General features: G+C 50.9%; 1 protein-coding gene across 1 annotated transcript in view; it reads left to right on the plus strand.

Moving 5' to 3' along the window:
* The window catches only part of LOC147717702 (E3 ubiquitin-protein ligase TRIM39-like), a 429,018-nt gene that overhangs the window by 50,342 nt on the left and 355,237 nt on the right, over positions 1-23,439 (plus strand). Inside the window, exon 2 of the mRNA XM_086924489.1 lies at positions 3,036-3,131. Coding sequence (XP_086780615.1) covers positions 3,036-3,131 — 96 coding nt within the window. The remainder of the gene's footprint in view (positions 1-3,035; positions 3,132-23,439) is intronic.

Consider the following 23,439-nt stretch of genomic DNA (forward strand, 5'->3'; position numbering starts at 1 on the left):
CCGTAGCCTCCCATATGTTCAGCAGGCCCAATCGTGGCGTCAAGGTAATTGGCTTATTTGGGGCAGATCGCAGATGCGTCACTATCCTGTCCCATCGGTTCTGCACCAATGGGGATTCCCAGATCATATGATAGAAGCTAGCCGACTCTGTCTGCACCCCTTGAAACATAGATCCTCTGGCCTCGACCCAATCTTCACTAGAGTAATCCCAGTCAAGTATGAACGGTGTAGGATTCAGAGCTGTATGAGTCGGTATCTAAGTGTAATGGCAGCCTCTCTAGGAGACATCAGCGCTTGCCTCCAGTCCTCCACTTCTATGGCCCCTAAGTCTCTTTCCCATTTCTCCTTGAGCTGTACGAAGGAATCTGGCATGTGATTGCTAAGCTTCCTATAGGTGAGATCGCCTTTGTGTGCAATTGTCCATCTAGTAGGCGATCCTCTAGGGGAGAATACTCTGGTATATCTGCACAATCAGGAAACGCCGCCATCAATGCGTGTCTGATTTGCAAATATCGAAAGGCTTCACTAGGTGCCAGCTGTAACGTTTTCTGTAGCTCTTCAAACCGCAAAATCCTGCCTTTCCTAATCAGATCTCCTACCACTGAGATACCAATCATGTCCCATTTGTCAAACCCGGGATGGTGACAGAGCATACCCAGCTTTTGTGCAGACCATAGCGGCGTCATAAGAGCGAGTCTGTTTGTCCAACCCAGTCGGGAGTTAGCCGGCCTCCATATCTGCAGCGTATGTTGGGTGGGGCCTACAAACTGCTTTCTCCGTGTCGCTGAGTACAGCGCCCCTAGATAACCTGCCCTGTCCATCTGAAATCTATCTAGGGCACACGCTGGGTCATCAGGTAAGGTATATTTCCATCTATTCACCGTGACCAATTCCGAGGCCCAATATTATAGCCGAATATCTGGCAGAGCTATACCCCCATCATACCATCCCTTTGTTAATTTGTGGATCGCTACTCTGGGAGCCCCCCATCCCATAGCAGTATATGCACCTCCCCCTCCACTGCGCTAAAGAAGGCATCAGGAACTCTATTCTGACAATCCTGTAGAACATATAGGAAACGTGGGAGAGAAAGTATTTTAAAGAGAGCAGCCCAGCCAACCAGGGACAATGGCAGGGATCTCCAATGCTGGACATCCGCTCGTAGCCGAGTAAGCAAGGGTGCCAGGTTGCTCCTGTAGAAAAGAGCCGAATCGGGCGTGACGAAGATCCCCAGGTATTTAAAACAGTCTGCCGCGACCATCAGTGCGCAGTCGTTTGGAAGACGTGGGGTCTGTCCGTGAAGCATGTACAATACCGATTTGCCCCAATTGATAGCGTAGCCAGAATACTTCCCAAAGTTAGTAAAAATGTCTAGAACCACCCGAATGGATCTATATGGATATGTCAGATATAATACTATATCATCCGCATAGAGTGATATTCTGTCTTCATAGTCAGGGGACCATCTCAGACCTCTAGTCATCACGTCTTTCCTTATCCACGTCGCTAGGGGCTCCAACATTAATGCAAATAATACGGTGACAGGGGGCACCCCTGCATCGTACCTCTACAAAGAGAAAACAGTCTGGACGTGTAATTATTCACTCTAACCTGTCCGGATATGTCGGTGTAAAGCAATCGCACCTATCTCATGAATTTCGGGCCCATTCCCGCTCTTACTAATACCTCAAACATATAGAACCATTCGATCGAGTCAAAAGCCATAGAGGCGTCTAAGGATAATATAGCATCGTCTTCTTCTAAATATTCCTGCATGGCCAACACGTTATGCAGGCGACGAATATTAAGGGCCGTATTTCTCCCTGGCATAAACCCCGATTGGTCAGGGTGCACTACGGAGGATACCACCGTCCCCAGCCGTGTGACAAGAGCCTTCGCCAAGACTTTCGCCTCCATGTTGATTAATGAGATCGGTCTATAGGAACGACAGTCTTCCACCGGTTTGCCCGTTTTATAGATGACAACAATACTTGCCAGCCGCTGGTCAGGGGGCAAGGCACCCATTTCCCAGTTCTCCTGATACATGGCTCGCAGATGTGGGACCACTTGAGTGCCTGTTACTTTAAGAAATTCCACTGGGGTACCGTTAGGCCCCATAGCCTTTCCCGGTTTTATTCGGCCAATGGCTGTTCGAATTTCCTCATCGGAGAGATCAGCCTCCAGGGATTCCCTATCTTCAGCGGACAGAGCAGGCAACGTACACTCCTCAAAAAGCTGACGCGATTCCTCAGCTATATATGTGGCTGACGGCGAGTATACTTCCTCGAAGTGGTCAGCAAATGCCTTTGCTATGTCTTCGGGGCAAGATACGATGTCTCCATTGGGCACCTGTATTCTAGGTACCCACCTCGCACCCTGCTCTTTCCATTCCAACCAGTTTAGTGTTTTACCCGCCCTGTCCCCCAACTCGTAAAGTCTGTGATGAGCAGCTGTCTGCGTCGCTATCATATGTTCTCTGGCTTTTAATTTATATTCATCCCTTTTGAGTGCCATGGCATGCATCAACTCCTCCGAGGGGTGGAGTGCATACCCTGCCTCTACTTCCTTGAGCTCATCTTCCAGCTGTGTTAGTATCTCCCGTCGTTTTGCAACATATGCGTTTTCAACGAGAGAGCATATCCTTTCAGAACTACTTTGTAAGCTTCCCAGATCGTTTTCGTCTGAGTCTACGGATCCTACATTTTCTTCAAAAAAGTAACCAGTCTGTACACTTAGCTCCTCTCTTATATCAGGGATCTTGAATAACCATGGATTAATGACAATAGTACGGCTCTGCTGTCTAGCACAGTGTGTGAAATCTATTCCTACAGGGGAGTGATCCGATGGCTAAGCGGACTCTTGACATACTGATCTGTGAGTACAGTGCGTACAGTATTTATTCCAACAACAGCAGTCTGTAGCATCATATGGGCAGCTGTACAGATGAAATATTCATGCTTGCTTGGAATAATTAAGCTAAATATTGATATGCAGAAGAGCTGTTAGATAATATTAGCACATGGATTGTTTTTCAGAAGAGAATTCATGCCCAAGTGGAACGACTGAAAAAGGAGCTGGAAAGCCTGCAGACATGGGCAGCTGAAGAAAGCAGTACTGCGTCCAAGGTGGAGGTGAGAGGTTTCCTCGCTTTATGTAGGGAGTTGAGAGACATTGTGTCCTCTTACTTAAATAAAGCCAAAAGACAAAGGGGTACTTCAGAGAGTGAGGACTGGAAATGAGATGTGGGGCGTTGTTCTGGAATCTGCTTTTCGCCAAAAGGACAGATCTTACCCACACTACTCCCTCAGGCACGGCCAAAACCCAGCACTCCCCTAAGGCGAGTTAATAATACCAATCCAATCATATGGAATATAACACATATGTCTTTTATTCATACACTACTTCAACAAGGGTAGGCTGAATGCATTAGTCATGGCAGACTCCCAAGTAACAATAGGATAATAGAAATAAGCGATCAAAAGTAAAGTGCAATATATACATGTAATAATGAATGAAAAGAATCAGAACTAACAGAAATAAAGACAATAAAATATAGCAAGAGTAGAAAGAAAATTGCAAAGAGTGTGGTTAGGAACACTTCACTGACTGATTCCTCCAAACCATCTCTCACCAACCAAGCTGAGGGGAGTCTGGTACTGCAGCCAGGCGAGAGTTCAGTCAGGACACAAAGTTCCCACCAATTCCACAGCAATACGTCTATTCTGTGGTGAACTTCTGTCTAGCCCGTGGATGCCCAACACAAGTTTATTTTATTATGTTTTGGAACTCCTAAGAGGTCCACATAAAAGGATACACAATACAAAATACTCGTTCAAATGCAAAAGACATTTACAAATTTTACCAAAATACAAGATAATCAGCACAGTATAGTTAATAAGACCATCTAATAAATATTTAAGAAACTTTAAAAAAAGTTAAAAATACAAAAACAGAACATTTCATTGGGGGGATTATATAAAGCGTGTAAGAAGGAGTTAGCAGTAAGAATGTTTAATTTCAAGCATATTTGTCTCAGCCACTTACGCCGAAATAATCGAAGTTCAGGACATATAAAGAGAACGTGAATACAGTCCTGGGTAAACAAATTACAAAAATTACAAATTTTCGAATAACCATACCACCTAGCCATGAGATTATTTAAGGTTAGCAGATCGTGCCTCAGGAGAAGCCAGAACCGCCATATGCCATGGGAAAGGTTCCAGGCGACATAGGGTTGCATATGCTTTAATACGTAAGTATCAGTAAGAGGAAAGACTCCCTTCTTTGCAAGAATGGACTCCCTGTCCAACCTAAAACTGAGATCCCACGAGGCTTGTTTCAGAAGTGATTTTAACTGGCCGGCAGACAGAGTAAAAAGCGTACTCTTCTCCAATTGTAGAAGGGCAACAACCCTTCTAAAATTCTTTACAATTAAGGAGAACTCCCTTAGGGTGCCCAGTAATTCATTCTTCATCAAGTGTCTGAGAGTCCCCACCTCCCCTCTAGCCAAACTGGCTACCGAACGCACTAATCCTGCCAACTACTACGGATGCCGAATTCAAGCACCCAACTACTACGGATGCCGAATTCAAGTCTCAGGGCTGCCACTGTGCAGGCGGTGTTAGTAGAGGCTAAAAACCGTAGAATTTTACCTTCTGCAACGTGTAAAAAAACCCCATCAGGGCCGGCTCTAGGCTCATGGTGGCCCTGTGCAGGGAGCGTAGGTGGGGGCCCCGGAAGAGGGGGTCCGGACGGGGCGGAGCTCAGGAAGGTGTTTTAATAATACGTCCAGAAAAGTCGTTAGATGATTGACCTCACTGTGTCTGTCACCCACTATCCTCCCTGCGTGTCTCCACCAGACAATCTCCATCACTTCGCCCAATCACTCACTCGCTTCTGTTGGTGTCTCCATCACACAATATCCTGTCTCTCTCCATCACTCATTCGCTATCACTCACTCTACTCCATGTGGGTCTCTATCACACAATAACTGGTCTCTCTCCCTCCTTCACTCTGTTGCTCTGTCACTCACTCTCCTCCCTGTATGTCTCCATCAGATTATCTTCAAGTCTCTCTCCATATCTTCCTCTCTATCACTCACTCTCTGTGTCTCTGCATCACACAATATTTTCGTTGTCTCTCTATTCATCACTCCCTCTCGTTACTCAGTCTCCTCACTGTGTCTCCATCATATAATATCTTCTTTGTCTCGCTCATCACTCATTCTCTATCACTCACTCTCCTCTGTGTGTGTGTCTCCATCACACAATATCCTCACGGTCTCCATCACTCATTCTTTATCACTCATTCTCCTTTGTGTGTGTCTCCATCATATAATATTGCCAATATCTCTATTCACCACTCCCTCTCTTCACTCAGTCTCCACCCTGTGTCTCCATCAAATAATATCCTCTTTGTCTCCCTCATCACTCATTCTCTATCACTCACTCTCCTACCTGTATGTCTCCATCATACAAGATCCACATTGTCTCTCTCCCTCCATCACTCTGTTGTTTTATCACTATGTGTGACACCATCAGACAATCTCCTCTGTGTCTGTCTCCATCACTTCCTCTCTATCACTCACTCTCTTCACTCACTCTCCTCCCTGTATCTCCATCATATAATATCCTTGTTGTCTCTCTCATCACTCATTCTCTATCACTCACTCTACTCTCTATGAGTCTCCATTAGATGATGCCCTTCGAGTCTCTCCATCACTTCCACCCTCTCCATCACTTCCACCCTATCACTCACTCTCCTGTGTGGCTCTCCATCACAAAATATCCTCGCTGTCTCTCCATCAATCATTATCTATCACTCACTCTCCTCTGTGTGTGTCTCCATCAGATAATATTGTTGTTGTTTCTAGCACTCTCCTCCCTGTGTCTCCATCATATATTATCCTCTTTGTCTCTCTCATCGCTCACTCTTTATCACTCACTCTCCGCCCTGTGTGTCTCCATCAGATCATCTCCTTGTCTCTCCATCACTTCCTTTTTATCACACACTCACTCTTCCCTGTGTCTCGCTTTGTCATTTCCTTCCATCTTTATCTCTTGCACTCTTTTCTTTCCGTTCTTGACCACACAAAGGTCTCTTCTCCATCACTTATGTCCACTCCTGTCCCCATCATTCTCTTTCTCTGTTGCTGCCTCTCTCTGTTCATCACTCCCTCTAGTCCGTCTCCTCCACCCACCCTGTACTCACTCGTCTTTTTCTCAATCACTTCCTCTCACACTCCCTGTTTGTCTCCATCCATCCCTCTCCGTCTCTCTTTCCGAGTCCCTCACTTCTCCTTGTTCTCTCCCAGTCCCAATTCTTCGGTGCCCTCGCCCCTGCAGCTTTTTATGTCATTCCCTCTATCTGTAGTCTTATTCCCTCATCTCTTTCTTCATCCTGTACACTCTCTCATCAGTGCCAACTCTTCTGTTTCTCCTTTATCAGCTCTTGAGTGTCGACCTTTATTTCTCTCTCTGCCCTTTCTACAACACTCTTCACTTTCTCAGCACATCTTTCCTGAGTATCTTTTTTTATTCACTCTTCCCCGATCTCCTTATTCGCCGCCTCGTCAGGGGTAGTAAGCGCTATATAAATACAATTACAGTGACTTCTGTAATGGGCGGCCACTCCCTCTCTCTCTGCGTTGCTGTCTCCTCTCCATCCACCTCTCTCTCCTCGCCTCTCTTACCCTTCTCGTTCTATGTCAATCAGCTCCTTCATGCTCTTCGGGACCTCTGTGACCTGCCTTCTGTTCACTGATCACCCTTTCCGGTCTGTCTCTTTCACCATCACCTCCTCTCCCCTCTCAGACTTTCCTATCCTTTTCTCCCCTCCAAGGCTTCGCCCCCGATCTGTCTCTGCCCCTCGTCCTCTCCACCTGGCTCATTTCAGGACACGTCCACCTGCTCTCTACCCTCCTCGCAGCCCCCAGCTCGAGCTCTCGGAAGAGAGTACTGTGCTGAGGGGCCCCCTTCAGCTCGGGGCCACCCGCACTGCGGGGGCCTGTGTTACACCCTGCCTGGAACAAAACCATCAGGAGTCAGGAAAAATACAGGCCTCGTAAAGTACTCATGGTTTTTTCAACCTAATGCACCAGCCACCACCCCCTGCAAAAGAACCCGACCGATGCGCCCCAAAATGACATACATGATTACTGAACGATTTCAAGCTTATATAGCTTTTATCTTAAGTGCTGCCCATTGCACATTATTTATACGTGCCACCCGACCCGATTCTGAAGGGAGACTTCCGATTTTTGAAACGGTCTCCCTCCTTAAATTCCTTCTGCTTCAATACAAGTCAAGTCAATGGTGAAAATACTTCCCACATATTTTTTCAAATTCTCCTACTTTTCAGTTTTGAAATATCGTTATGAATGCATTATATGACTATATAACAGGATTGAAATGTGCATACATTTTACGAACATCGGATTCAAACCTGCAAAGTACAAGTGTGCGGATGTGATAGAATAGCAGGCTGGACCGTCGGACTAGGAGTCAGACTCGGACGCAGACTCACCTCACACAGACTCACCTACCCTGAGGTCTGGGGCCTGGGCGGGCCTGGCCTGCAGCTCAGAGTTCTGTTAGCCGCAAGCGGGACAGGCAGAGGCTGCGGCCAGCGCGACGCTAGCCAGGTAGGGGGCCGGGGTGAAAATAATTTAAATGACAGCCCTGACCTGCGAAGGAGCGTTGCTGTGCGAGGTCTTCTCTTGGATGTCACAGCCACACCTTACCTCATCTCTAACGCGCATTTTTAATTGTGTATGTCATGACAATTAGTCACTTAGTTCTGGTCTGCAGTTGGGTGTGTGCCTGCCAGGAATGCCTTAATTCACAGTGGGATCCCCAATGCCTGTGGGAACACTGACACTGAGTCCTAGCCCCCCATGGTGTGCACAGCCATTAGCAACCTCTGAGGGCAGGTCCCGCCCCGTGACTAATTAGTGTCAAAGCTGCGCGGCGCCACTGGAAATATGCAGCCAGGTACGAAATGAGGCCGATGGCCGGGGCAGACCAATTGTAACATTTTAGCAGTCACTCTCGTCCACTCGAGCTGAGAGCAGACTAACAATTAACCATTAAGTTTATTTATTTATGTGTTTTTATATAGCGCAGACTTTACCCGAAGGCGTCAGAGCGCTTCACAATAGGAACAGTAATGATACATGAGGAGAAAATTACAAGTGAGCACATTACAAAAGCAAACGTTAAGTTACATGAGGCAAAATTGACAATTGTGAGCAACAAAATACATGAGGTAGCAAACGGTGCAATACAGGAGGAAAAAGTGACGTGTGCAGGTTAAAAGAGAAAACAAAGTGCAATTAGAGGTATAATACTGCAATAAATGGCAGACACTCAAGCACAAGAACAAACGTTACGTAGGCAATGGTGGCACTTGTGCAAGTATCTAAAGCAAACAAAATGTGAGAGGTAGCAAACAGTGTGTTAGAAGAGAAAAGTGGCGTGTGCATGACCACTGTCCCGGAAGTTCGGTGGAGCTGTCATTTGGCACTAAGACCTTCCTGCGTGAAGCTGAAAAGATCCTCAAGTTAACCTACAAGGCGTCTGACTCAGTGGTGGCTGGTGAAGTTTTATAGTGGTAGGGCTCCAGATGAACCCATGCATTTGCCTAAGAGAGTGAACCCAGTGAGCGACCGCAATCTCTCCAAAGGGGGAGGTAAGTTATACCTGCATGGCCAACTTAAGTTAAAAGCATTCTTTCATTGATAGGATTTATCCTCATGTTTGCACTGCTAAGTACACTGGATCCAGTTGATCACTGTAAACCAGGCACTGCTTGTAACATAATTATCTGAAAAGAGATTGTGTGTTGCATAAAATATTATTTTTCCTAAATTTAAGTCATCAGCCACCAAAGAACCCTGTGACAACAACCTGTACGTAGGAGGGGAAGGCTAAAGACACATGTAGACGCTGAAGCCTTTATAGACAGAGAGGTGTTGCCTGGAGGAACGTGCTATTTGTTTGACTAGACAAGTAGTAAAAGTTAATAATGGCACAGATTGCAATCACTAATTTTAATAAATGGACAAGTGTTAATTTTACTCAAGTATTAAAATGTAACTGATTGCAAGGCTTCACATTTGTACGATAATTATTATAAAACTGTGCACTGTTTAAACAAAAAAGGGATTCCAAATAAGGAGGTGCACTAACAGATGGTTCCTACCACAAAAAAGGCAGCCCACATTCCTTTAACTATCACAAAGTCTGAAGAGCAGTTATGATTTAAGCTGGAGAGGGGCAAGTTTTTGGGAAAAATGTTGCCACTTAGTTTTTCCTACTCTTTATTTTGGACAGCATTCACACCTTTAAACTGGGTTTACTTTCAATCAATCAATCAGTGACACTTATAAAGCGCGCTACATACCCGTGGGGTCTCAAGGCGCTGGAGGGGGGGGGAGCCGCTACTGCTCGAACAGCCAGGTCTTCAGCTTCTTGCTGAAGGAGAGGTGGTCTTGGGTCAGGCGCAGGTCGGTCGGGAGGGAGTTCCAGGTCTTGGCGGCCAGGTGGGAGAAGGACCTTCCTCCTGTAGTCGCTCTTCGAATGCGGGGGACGGCGGCGAGGGCGTGGTTGGCTGATCGGAGGTGGCGTTTGGGAGCGTAGAAGTTGACTCGGCTGTTGAGGTAGCTCGGGCCTTGGTCGTGTAGGGCTTTGTGTGCGTGGGTGAGGAGGCGGAAGGTGATTCTTTTGTTGACGGGGAGCCAGTGAAGGTCTCGCAGATGTCCGGAGATGTGGCTGGTTCGTGGGATGTCGAGGATGAGTCTGGCTGAGGCGTTCTGGATCCGCTGGAGTCTCTTCTGGAGCTTGGCGGTGGTCCCGGCGTAGAGGGCGTTGCCGTAGTCCAGTCGGCTGGTGACGAGGGCCTGGGTGACGGTCTTCCTGGTCTCGGTGGGGATCCACCAGAAGATCTTCCGTAGCATGCGTAGGATGTTGAAGCATGCCGAGGAGACGTTGTTGACTTGCCTGGTCATGGAGAGGGAGGAGTCCAGGATGAAGCCCAGGTTGCGTGCATGGTCTGTCGGTTTGGGTGCGGTGCCCAGGGCGGGAGGCCACCAGGAGTCGTCCCAGGCGGAGGGAGAGGAGCCCAGGATGAGGACCTCCGTCTTGTCCGAGTTCAGTTTCAGGCGGCTGGTCGTCATCCACTCGGCTACCTCTTTCATCCCTTCGTGCAGGTTGGCTCTGGCGGCGGCGGGGTCGTTGGTCAGGGAGAGGATCAGCTGGGTGTCGTCGGCGTAGGAGATTATGCTGAGGTTGTGTTTGCGTACGATGGCCGCGAGGGGGCTCATGTAGACGTTGAAGAGGGTGGGGCTCAGAGATGATCCTTGGGGGACGCCGCAGATGACTTCGGTGGCCTCTGACTTGTACGGTGGTAGGCGGACTCTCTGTGTTCTCCCGTCGAGGAAGGAGGTGATCCACTCCAGCGCCTTGTCCTGGATTCCGACGTTGCTGAGGCGCCGTACTAGGGTGCGGTGGCAGACCGTGTCGAATGCCGCGGAGAGGTCTAGGAGGATGAGGGCCGCTGTTTCTCCATTGTCCATCAGGGCTCGGATGTCGTCAGTGGCGGCGATGAGGGCGGTCTCGGTGCTGTGGTTGGCTCGGAAGCCGGACTGTGAGGGGTCGAGGGATCCGTTCGTCTCGAGGAAAGCGGCCATCTGCTTGTTGACGGTCTTCTCGATGACTTTGGCTGGAAACGGGAGGAGCGAGATGGGGCGGTAATTCTTGAGGTCGGTGGGGTCCGCTGTTGGTTTCTTGAGTAGGGCGCTGAGTTCGGCGTGTTTCCAGCTCTCGGGGAAGATGGTGGTGTCGAGGGATGTGTTGATGATGTCTCGCAGGTGGGGTGCGATGACAGCGTCGGCTTTGTTGAAGACGTGGTGAGGGCAGGGGTCGGTCGGTGATCCGGAGTGGATGGAGTTCATCGTGCGGATGGTGTCTTCGGTGCTGATCGGGGTCCAGGCGTGGAGGGTGGTGGTGGGGTTGGTTGTTCGGTCATGGTGTGCGTTGGTTGGTTGTTGAAGCTGTTGTGTATGTCCGCGATCTTGTTGTGGAAGTATGAAGCCAGGGAGTTGCAGAGGTCTTGCGATGGGGTGATGTCGTTGTTTCCTGCGCTGGGGTTGGAAAGCTCTTTGACGATGTTGAAGAGTTCCTTGCAGTTGTGTGCGTTGTTGTCCAACCGGTCCTTGAATGCTGTTTTCTTGGCGGCGCGGATCAGCTGGTGGTGTTTCCGGGTGGCAAGTTTGAAGGAGGTCCTGTTGTCCGGTGTCGGTTCCCTTCTCCAGACTTTCTCGAGGGCTCGGCAGTTCTTCTTGGAGCTCTTGAGTTCGTCGGTGAACCATGGGGCTTTCTTGCTGCCGGGTCTGCTGGGCGGGGTCCTCAGTGGGGCGAGTTCGTCCGCGCAGTTGCTGATCCACTTCGTGAGGTTGTCGGCGGCCTGGCTGGGGTTCGCTGAGCTGGCAGGAGGGTGCTGGCTCAGGGAGGTGGCGAGCTGGTCTGCTGTGATCTTGTTCCAGCTTCTGCGGGCGGTCTGTTGCTGGTGGTGGTGGGTCGTTGTTTTCTTGAAGGTGAAGTGGACGCAGCTGTGGTCCGTCCATTGAAGCTCTGTGGTGTGGCTGAAGTTGATGTCCTTGCTGGATGAGAAGACAGCGTCGAGTGTGTGTCCGGCGAGGTGGGTGGGGGTGGACACCAGTTGCTTGAGTCCCAGGTTGGTGAGGTTGTCGAGCAGGGTGCTGGTGTTGCGGTCGTTGTTGTTCTCCAGATGGAAGTTGAGGTCTCCCAGGAGGATGTAGTCAGCGGAGGGGAGGGCATGTGGGCTGACGAAGTCGGCGATGTCCTCGCTGAATTGTGTGCGTGGTCCAGGGGGTCGGTAGATCAGGGTGCCTCTGAGGGTGGTGTTCGGGTTGGTGTGGATCTGGAAATGCAGGTGTTCGGCGGTGGTCAGGGAGTTGTCGGTGCTGGTCGTGAGACGGATGGTGCTCCTGTGGATGATGGCGATGCCTCCTCCCATCTGGTTGGCGTTTCGGTCCCTCCGGACGATCTTGTAGCCCTCTGGGATGGCGATGGCGATGTCGGGAGCTGAAGAGGCGTTCATCCAGGTCTCCGTGAGGAAGGCAACGTCTGGAGCTGTGGTGTCGAGGAGGTTCCAGAGTTCGATGGCATGTCTGTGGATGGAGCGGGTGTTGAGCAGGATGCACTTGAGGTGGGTACTGCTGGTGTTCGGCTTGGTGGGTGCTGGTGCGAGGCAGGTCCGGATGCAGGTGAACTTGCAGGCGTGGCAGCTGAAGGGTCCGTGGGTACGTCGTGAAGAGGCTTGATGGCATTCTGGGAGTCGGCCGGTGTTGAGAGCGGTGAGGGTGGCGGCGGAGTACGTCAGGCGGGTCGGTCGGGGTCTTCGTGGGCCAGGGGTCCTGGCGCTGGTCGCGATCCGGTCGCGGACGGGCGTAGACGGGCTTACCTTTGGCGCGCCTTCGGCGCACAATCGGCGCGCCCGCTGCGCGTGACCGCTGCGTGTCCGCACGGTCGCCATTTAAGGCGAAGTGCGCGGGTGGGCGGAGCAGCTGGGAGGCGGGAGCGGGGAGGGAACAGAAGAGGAAAAAGGGGCGGGGCCAATGTCGGTGGCGGGAAGCGAGAGCGGAGGGCGGCGAGGTAGGCGGCCAATCAGGAAGGAAACTGGACACGGCACAGGGGATACAAAGAAATTAACAGGCACAAATTTAGGGCAAAACAAATAAAAACGGCAAAATACGCGAGCAGACGGCAGAAACAGACAAGCACAAATTTAGGGCAAAACAAATAAAAACAGCAAAATACGCGAGCAGACGGCAGAAACAGACAAGCACAAATTACGGGCAAAACGAGGAAAAACAGCAAAATACGCGAGCAGACGGCAGAAACAGACAAGCACAAATTACGGGCAAAACAAGGAAAAACAGCAAAATACGCGAGCAGACGGCAGAAACAGACAAGCACAAATTTAGGGCAAAACAACTGGGAAACCAGAGGGGAGCGACCACGGCGTCAGCGAGGCCGGCGGCGAGGCAGAAGGCAGGCAGAGGGGAACACATGCAGCAGCTGGTGGCCGTGCGGCGCGGGGGTGTCCCACAAGTGTTTTGTTTCATTTAAATTGAATGTTTTATGGGTGTCAACACATACCAAAGTGAGAAACAAGATAAAAACAATCTTATAAGAAGCCCCCATATAAAATTCATGCTAAACCGAACATCCGCAAGCAAATTCTTTTACACGTGTTCCTTTTTCCTCCGCTTGTTTCTGCAGAGTAACTTTCTGGCATGTGTAGGAGAGTAGGGTCTGCAATCCTATGATCACCCGGACTTTTTGCTTTTGTTTCACTGGTTTACGACTTTCTCGGGCTGTGAGCCTGCTAATCAGACCCACAGCCTAGCTGTTCTCTCACTAAATTGATGCGTGTACCTTAGGTGCATTACCCAATTGGAACTGGGCCACCTTGTCAGACCCTGTAACTCAGGGCATCGGTGTACCCAGGGCCTACCAGGGTCTGAAGCATGTATTATGCCACCCCTGGATGGCCATCTAAATCTGACACAACTGGCTGCACGACAGCTGGGGCAACGTAGCGTACTCGCCCATTGCTTTAGGTATAGTATCCCTATATCTAACCTCACAATGGACACCGGGGTTCCTATCAGTCACTCCTATGGCAGGCCTTGACAATCCTGAAGGCAGAGTGCATGGACCCGTGTGAATTGGGCTCTGGCACGAGCCGAGCCCGGTTGCAGCTTGCGGAACCAAGACCCAATGGCTGTTCCATGATAACGCGTATCATATCGGTAACTTCGGTATAGCGTTATCAAGACATGTCGAGTAAGGTGTCATACGAATCGGGATGTTGCCCCCTCACCAATTCTGGCGACGAGGTTAGCATTCCGCCCTTCTAGAGGGACACGACATGTACGTAACTGTGAACCCCGGTTAAAGTTAACTAAAGCCTCAGCTCCACAAAATGGATGCTGCCACCACAGACACGAGTCTGACCTCCTGCTGCTGGGAGTCCTTCCAGCGAGGAGAGCTTGGACAAAGGGTTTCCTGTCCAGGGCGGTGTTCGCACCGTCCCAGACAGGGTTTGTGTATTCTGGGTAGGTAGGGCTTTGCGAGAAGGTGACTGCGGAGTGGCACCCCGGTGCTCACTACGCATCTGCCGGTTAGAACCAGTTCCAGGGGCGCGCAGCCCCTGACCTGGGGAAAGTCCGGCAGGGGAGAGGGATGTAACTACCCCCCTTCCTGGTCCCACCCCTAGGGCAGGACCTAGTCACGTACCCACCCCTTTCTTTAGGATAAAGGCCGGAGCGGGGACCCTTCCAAATTAGATCATCTTTGAATCAAGAACTACTTTCTACGAAAGGACATTCGAGACTCTTCTCAAGATTTCTCCCTTGTGGCTAAGGAGTAGTCACCCTGCACCCGCAGGCACCATCTAAGAACTCTGCAGTTTGCTGCAAGTCCTTCCTCAGGAATCCGACGGCCCAGCTCGACGAGAACCGGCTTCCCTGGCACCTCTGACCTCTACCCACGTCGTCAGCTCAGCTGAGATTTGTGGGTGCGACGAGACCTCGAGGGACCGGCCATCATCAAAACCTGCACGCTTTCTTAACCAGCACGACCACCGAAGGAATTCTCTGGTGAGTGCTCTGGGGTCCGAGAAGCCCCGACCCTGAGCAGCTCCAACACCGAAGTGCAGCCTCCCAGCATCTCCACGATCTGCGTGGAGCCCTTCTGCTCTTTGCCGCTCAGCACGTTGTCTGGTCACTCGCCGCTGGCTTGTGCCCTTCCTTGACGACACCCGACAACCAACACTGCTGGTCTGGTTGCTCCAGACTGGCCTTTGCTCCCTTCTGCGAGAGGAGCACCCCGGACCCTCTTGGTCCACTCCAGACGCCATTTTAGGCCCACCACGTGGCCCTGAAATCTGCCAAGGCTTGTTGCCCCAATCCTGGGCCCAGCGACGCCGACAGCATCAACCTTCGTGGGACAGCTCGCACCTCCATCCTGGTCGCCGACAACGCCTCCTGGTCCGTGAGACTGCAGAGCCTAGCGTCGCCCACTCACCTAGTCGAGGTGACGGCCATCCGGTGCCTTCCTGGTACCCTCTGACTACTGGCTAGTAGTACGAACTTGGTCCCCTCTGCTTTCAGGTATCAACGATCTCTGATCCAGGCTTGGATCTCTACGAATTATTCATCACTGGTCGCCGGCCAGCAACTCCTTTCTTCCGGTTCCTGGCTCATCCGCGAAGACCCCCGACGCCTGTAAGACTTGTGCAGCCGCAGCCCTCGTGGCTAGGTAACTTCGGCATTTCAGTGCCTGCATAGCCTCCTTACTTAAGGATCCTGAGTCCCTCGCTTCCGACTTGCCTTATCGGGTCCGCCCGAGACCACTAGAACTTTCCGTGCCCTCGGGCATTTGTTTTAACTGTGCACTTGAAGTATTTTCATAAGAGTTTTGTTCTGTGCTTAGTACCCTGTCCTCATAAAGAGTACAGGGCTGTTGTGATTCTAATAAATACACTGTTTATTTTCATAACACTTGTGTGGTGTCCTTTCACTTGGTGTTCAAGGGGTATGTGATGGTATAACAGCTGGCTTAACACGCCCTCTAGAGTTTAGCCCGAAGACTGCTCGTATCCACGCTACTAGGATAGCTGGTCTAAGGTTGACTTACAACCAATCACCATAAGGGTCGTTTGGACCGATGCATAGTGGTCGCTAGAATAGCGAACGCTGCATATCAGGCCACCTTCTCACATTGGTGAGCAGCGGTTGGGATTTGAGCTTGCTGTTGTTTTACCACGCGTATCCTAAGAATATCTTGTGAAAGATCACATAAGTACTCCAGGTACATATAACTTAGCTTAGAATACTCTGAGTTCTACTGAACCAGCTGTTGTAGCTTCTCAAGGCTTAGCACACCTTGGCTACAACTCTTAGCAAGGGATCAGTAGGTAAACCCATAGTGTAGGTAGGTGCATCACTTACACCACACTAGAAGCAGCATGTCAGACAAAGGAGGAAACTCTGAGTCTCCCCTTGTGTCAGTCGACCTTCCACAGGTCACCTCCAGATATGCTGCGCTTAGCTTCCACGAGATGCGACAGATCTGTACATCTCGAAAGCTAAAACAGAGTGCCAACCCTACCATTCCGTTTCTGATTGGTCTCTTGGAGACTTATGATGCCAGGAGGGCGGATAACACCGACCCTTCTCATCCAGAAGTGGATATGCCCCCCCTCGAGGGAACCCGAGGTGACCCTGACCTTATCCATCTCTCCGCCGAGGGCGAAGAGGAGGACAAGGAGCCAGAGACATCTGGGGACGAGGCAGACAAAGGTCCAGTAGTAGTTAGCCAGCTAACCCAGGACAACTTAAGCCGGCACGAGATTGGTACTAGGAGACCCCTGGGCCCTCTCTCGGGCCAGCTTAACATTGGGAACGGGCGAGTTAGATCTCTGTCGAGAGGCTCTAACAGATCCGTTCGAACCAATGGCTCTCGAGGCTCTGCTCGAAGAGGGATGACATCCCCCCAGAGGAGAGTGTACAAAGCGAAGGAGCGGGAAGTCAATCTGCGGATCGAAAGGGAAGAACTTGCCCTAGCCAAAGAAAGACTCGCCTTTGCTAGAGAGCAAGAATTGAGTGGGACCATTCCCACTGGTGGCAGCATTCCCCCACGGGAACCCAGGAGTTTAGACACTAAGCACCTGAATAAGATAGTGCCCCCCTTTAAGCAAGGGAACGACATCCACAAATGGATTACTGCTTTGGAGCGGGCCTGCACTGTACAGTGCGTCCCCCAGAGTCAGTGGGCAGCTATCTTGTGGCTCTCCTTTGAAGGTAAAGGTAGAGATAAGCTCCTCACTACTAGAGTCGAGGATGCTAACAATTACCAGGTCCTGAAGAACACACTGATTGATGGGTTCGGCCTAACCACTGAGCAGTACAGGTTGCTGTTCAGGGATACCCAGAAAACTCAGTCTCAGGACTGGTCTGATTTTGTTGATTGTGCCACTAAGGCTTTGGAGGGCTGGTTGCTGGGCAGTAAGGTTACTGATTACACAGGATTGTATAATTTGATCATGCGAGAACAGATTTTAAACAATTGTCAGAACCAGTTGTTGCATCAGCACCTTGTCGACTCGGATCTGACCTCTCCCCAAGAATTGGGAAAGAAGGCAGACAGATGGGTCAGAACAAGGGTTAAGCAAAACCAGGGCCAGAACCAGGGTGGTCAGAAGAAAGTAGACCAGAAGGGTAAAGATTCGAAAGGGGAACAAACTGACCAGAAGTCTTCGACAGGTCCCCAACAACCCAAAGAGGGGGGGGGGGTCAGGCTTCCCAGAAAAAGAAGAATCAAGAAGGCCAATCGAAAAGGTGGTGCCAATACTGTAAAAGTAAAACTCACTGGTTTAGTGAGTGCACCAAGAAAGGAGGGCAGACTCCTGCTACTGCAGCCCCTAAGGCACCTGTGCCCCCTAGTACAGCCAGCAGTAGTAGTGCGCCTCCCAAGGGACTAGTTGGGTTAACCTTGGGTTCTGAGGGGTGTGACAACTTAGTTGGTACGCTCACTGAGGCTGTCCTTGTCTGTACGGGGGATGTGGATATATCCCCTGATGTCAGTCCCAATACTTTGGGAAAATACCGACAGACGCCTTTAATAAATGGAAGAATGGCTCAGGCCTATAGGGACACTTGTGCCAGTGTCACAATGGTGACACCTCACTTTGTGGACCCTGGACAGATCATGCCAGGTACAGATTTCCTGGTGACCAATGCCAGCAACGTCACTACCAGTCATAGTTTGGCGATTGTTGCTTTCTCCTGGGGAGGGGTAAATGGCCAGAAAAAGGTTGTTGTTAGTTCAGACCTCCCAGTGGATTGTTTGTTGGGCAATGATTTGGAGTCATCACAATGGTCGGAAGTGGAGCAACGGACTCCCATGGAGATGTTAGGCTTGCCAGCACATGTGTTTGCTGTGACCAGGTCACAGGTCAGACGATGCCCCACTTTCTCGCTCTTGACCCTGGTCCGCCCCGGCTGTGTGCCGTTTGAGCGGAGGGTCAGCCCACGAGCGACACTTCCTGCCTGGTCCTGCTCCACTTCCGCCCTGCCTCTCCACCGTGCAGGTCAGCGGTCCAGTGGCTCACGGTAACCAGCTATATATGGCAACCTGGTGCAAGCGCAGCGGACGAGCGCAGCGGGAGCGCCGACTTCGCGCAGAAGTCGCGCACAAGTCAAGCCCGTCTGCGCCCGTCCGCGGCCGGCCGGGGCTAGGGGCGCGTCACTCTGCCCATTTGCTTACCTACTCCTCAGCAGACCTTCTTAGTCTCCAGGGTTCTTGGTCCTTACCTGCGGCCATACGTTCCCGTATTTCCTTACTTGGCTTGTCCCCCTCTCACGTTCCCCCTCCCCCTTACCACGTTCCCACCAATCCCCCGAGGGGTACTACCAATCCTGCACTCGCCAAAACTCTTAAAGCTTGCTATCTTAATACCCGGTCCGCCGTTGCTCACTCGCATGAGCTATCGGTATTGTTGGACCTTCATGCCCCTGACTTGCTGTTTCTTACAGAAACATGGTTTCGTGACGATTCCCTCCCCGCCCTTTTGGCTTCCTTACCAGCTTCATACTATGCCCTACGCTCGGACCGCCTTACCGGCAGGGCTGGGGGAGGCGTAGCGCTTATTGCCCGAGCAGATTTGCCTTTTCAAATTCTCCCGCTGCCCGATATTGCTACGACCGAGTACCTGGCCATTCGCACCACTTCCATTTCCCCTCCTCTTACCTGCTTACTTATCTACCGCCCCCCCCAATCACCCTTATCGTTTCTCCCTACCTTCTTGGAAGTATTAGCCACAATTGTTGTTAATAACACTTCCATCCTGCTCTTGGGTGATTTCAATTTTTGGCCGTCAGACCCTGCAGAGTGTTCTTCCTCTAAGGAATTTTCAGAAACCCTCCGATCTTTTAATTTTATACCCCACATCCACTCCCCCACCCATGCTCAAGGACATGTGCTAGACCAGATCTGGTCCTTGAACTGCCCTGTAAATTCTGTTTCTATTTCACCCTGCACCTGGTCGGACCATCATTCGATCTACTTTACTCTTCCCATATATCCCCCGGTCAAACCCTCACTTCCTAAAAACGTTTGGGTCCGGTCCTGGGGACGAGTAGACCCAGGCAATCTCTCTGACTTACTTACTGCCTCCTACCCTTCATTACAGGGGTTATCTACTCTCACCCAAGCCGCTTCCATCAACCAGTGGCTCACCTCTGGCTGTGACTCCATTGCCCCACTCAAGCGGGTTACGTCTAAGCGGGAGAAGGATGCCAACCTGTGGTTTAATGAGGACCTCAAGACTACTAAATTAGCTGTACGTAGAGCTGAGCGTGCCTGGAGGAGAAATTATTGCCCCCTATTGAGACTGGAGTTTATTAACATCCTGGCCCAGTATAAGCAGGCCATCTTAGGGGCAAAAACAGCTTATTTCTCCTCCAAAATCCTCGCCGCAGAGAACCAATCGAAAGTAATCTTCTCGATTGTGAACAACCTGGCATTCTCTGACAGAACTACACTAAAACCCACTCCCTCACCTGAACTCTGTCACTCCCTTAATAACTTCTTCATCCAGAAAATCTCTACCATCAAGGCCAACATTCCTCCACCCTCTCCTACGTTTGTGGACCCTCAGTGTCCCCCCCCTAAGGGTCAACTTGACGCTCTTCCTCCGCTGACTAAGGAATGCCTTACCTCGATTATTCCCTTGGTCAAATCTGGTTCCCCTCTTGATCCTTGTCCCTCCCACATTCTCCGTCACATTTTTTCTTCATGTTCCGATCCCCCCCTTCACTTCCTTAACAGCTCACTCTCCCAGGGTGTGGTGCCCACCCCACTGAAAACTGCTATCATTGTCCCCATCCTTAAGAAACCTGGCGCGGACCCCTCGGTCCCGGCCAACTACCGTCCCATCTCCCTTTTGCCATTCTTAGCAAAGGTGCTAGAGCGCCACGTCACTCGCACCTTGAGCACTTTTGTGGAGATGCATGGGGTCTTAGCCCCCCGCCAGGCCGGTTTCCGCCCCGCACACTCCACGGAGTCCGTGGTACTGTCGGTCCTTGATAACCTCAGGGAGGGAATGGATACCAACAAGACCCAGGCCTTGGTCCTGCTTGATCTCTCAGCCGCCTTTGACACGGTCGATCATACCATCTTACTTTCCCGTGTCAGGGCGGCGGGGATCGGAGGCACTGCATTGGTCTGGTTATCCTCCTTCCTGAGGGACCGCACCCAGGCTGTTCGCCTGGGTGACTTTACTGCGGATTTCCGGAAAGTTCAGTGCGGGGTCCCCCAGGGCTCTTCTCTTTCCCCCCTCTTGTTTAATCTTTACATTGCCCCACTTATTTTTTCTTTACAGCAGATGGAGGTCGCAGTATATAATTATGCTGACGACCTCCAACTTGTTTTTGATCTGTCCTCCTCTCCCTCTTCTATCTCTAATTTCCAATCTACCATGACCCACATTCGTGACTGGATGAACCACAACCATCTAAAACTCAACCCAGATAAGACCGAGCTGGTGTTGACGGGTGGTTCATCCAGCCCCTGGTCTCCTCTGTTCTGGCCCCCTTCCCTGGGTTCCCCACCTGTCCCCTCTTCCTCAGTAAAAACCTTAGGTATCAAGATCAATTCTCAACTTACTCTCCACTCCCAGGTTAGCTCTGTGGTGTCCTCTTCCTTTCTTTCACTGCGTACTATACGCAAGGTGTCCCGTTTTTTTTCTTTTCAGGCCCTTAAACTGATCACCTTGGCGATGGTCATCTCCCGCCTGGACTACGGCAACGCCCTATATGCTAGTATACCTGCATATAGTCTTAAGCGGTTGCAACAGATCCAGAACCAGGCGGCCCGCCTGGTGTTCAAACTACCAAAATTTCACCATGTCACCCCCCTCCTTAAATCTTTACATTGGCTCCCCGTTCGTGAACGTGTCCAGTTCAAGCTGGCCTCTATCACCTTCCAAGCGAGACTGGGCACGGCACCGGCCTTCATCTCTTCCGAGATCACTCCCTATGTCCCCACCAGAAACCTTCGCTCATCCACCCAGGCCCTTCTTACGGTCCCGCGATTTCGGAGGAAGAAATGGGGCGGCTCGAAATTTGCGATCCTCGCCCCACTCCTCTGGAATTCCCTGCCCCCTGAGCTTAGGACCATGACTCTTTATTCCCAGTTTAGAAAACAACTTAAGACTCTCTTGTTTTCTAAAGCTTTTAATTAAAGTCTTCCTCCCACAGTCTGAATTGCTTTATTTCATTGTCCAGTTCACCCTGTTTCTGTAAGTTGTAGCGCCATGAAGCCGCTGGCGAACGTGCGCTTAATAAATAATTTTAAATTCAAATTCAAATTCAAATTTTAAATTCAAATTCAACAGGTGCTGGATCCTGGAACAACGGACCAGACACCTTCCAAGAAGAAGAGCAGTCGGGTTAAGGCCTCGCCTTCACCCTTGCCCCAGGTCGAGGATCAAGTCTCAGAGGAGGCTGACGTCCAGGAATTGCGGGAAACTGAACCTAAAGAACTCGAACTTGATCAAGTTGAGTTTCTGGGCTCAGGGGGACCCACACGAGAGGACCTGGGGAAGGACCAGTTAGACTGCCCTTCCCTTGAACCCCTCAGACAGCAGGCTGCTGCTGAGGCTGCTGGGAACGCCACAGGTACCCACAAGGTATACTGGGAAGATGGACTCCTGTACACTGAGGCAAGAGACCCCAAGCCTGGCATGACCAGGAGGCTGATTATCCCCTTGTCTCAGCGTGGTTTCCTCCTTACCTTGGCCCACGAGATTCCCTTAGCAGGACACTTAGGCCAGACGAAGACGTGGGACAGGCTTGTCTCGCACTTTCACTGGCCTCACATGAACGAAGATACCAAGGAGTTTTGTCGCTCCTGTGTCACTTGCCAAGCCAGTGGTAAGTCAGGTGGCACGACAAAGGCCCCCCTTATACCAATGCCTGTGGTGGGGGTGCCCTTTGAACGGGTGGGGATCGACATCGTCGGTCCCATGGAACCACCAACAGCATCAGGGCACAAGTTTATACTGGTGGTAGTGGATCATGCCACCAGGTATCCTGAAGCTATTCCCCTTAGGACCACTACAGCCCCTGTGGTGGCAAGAGCCCTAGTTGGAGTATTCTCCATAGTGGGCTTCCCTAAGGAGATCGTCTCTGACAGAGGTGCAAACTTCATGTCGAGCTACTTAACTGCTATGTGGAAGGAATGTGGTGTCAACTACAAGTTCACTACACCCTATCATCCACAATGCAATGGGCTTGTTGAGAGATTCAACAGGACCCTAAAAGGGATGATTCATGGACTACCTGAAAAGCTTCGGCGTAGATGGGACGTCCTGATTCCCTGCCTTTTATTCGCTTACAGAGAGGTCCCACAGAAGGGGGTTGGCTACAGCCCTTTTGAACTTTTGTACGGGCATCCTGTAAGAGGACCCCTGTGTTTGGTGAAGGAAGGATAGGAGAGACCTCTCAAAAAGCCTGCAACCAGCATAGTGGACTATGTGCTTGGTCTCCGCTCGCGGATGGCTGAGTACATGGGGAAGGCATCTGAAAACCTTAAGGCCAGCCAAGAACTCCAGAAAGCTTGGCATGACCAAAAGGCTGTCTTGACTGTTTATCAGCCCGGACAGAAGGTGTGGGTGTTGGAGCCAGTGGCCCCAGCAGCACTCAAGGACAAATGGTCCGGGCCCTACACCATCCTGGAGAAAAAGGGAGAGGTCACCTACCTGGTAGACCTTGAAACTCCCCGGAGCCCCCACAGGGTGCTCCATGTCAACAGGCTCAAGGCATATGTCGACAGGAAGGACATGAGTTTGCTCATGGCCATAGATGAGGGACAGGAGGAGGAGAGTGACCCTCTCCCAGACCTGCTCACTCAGAATCCTGACGATGGATCGGTAGACGGTGTTGTCTTTTGTGGCAGCCTCTCCGAACATCAACAGGAGGATTGTAAACAGGTTCTTCAATCCTTCCGGCATATGTTCTCTCTAACACCCAGTCAGACCAATTGGTGTACCCATGAGGTCGACACTGGTGACAGCTTGCCCGTCAAGAGTAAAATCTACAGGCAGCCCGATCACGTTAGAGACTGCATCAAAAATGAAGTGCAGAAAATGTTGGAGCTGGGAGTCATTGAACCCTCGGACAGCCCCTGGGCTAGTCCCGTAGTTCTAGTGCCGAAACCTCACACCCCGGGCGGTAAGAAAGAGATGAGGTTCTGCGTAGACTACAGGGGTCTCAATGCAGTCACTAAGACTGATGCCCATCCAATACCAAGGGCAGACGAGCTTATCGATAGATTGGCTTCAGCCAAC

This window comes from Lissotriton vulgaris, chromosome 5, assembly GCF_964263255.1.
Source record: "Lissotriton vulgaris chromosome 5, aLisVul1.2, whole genome shotgun sequence".
Taxonomy (NCBI): Eukaryota; Metazoa; Chordata; class Amphibia; order Caudata; family Salamandridae; genus Lissotriton; species Lissotriton vulgaris.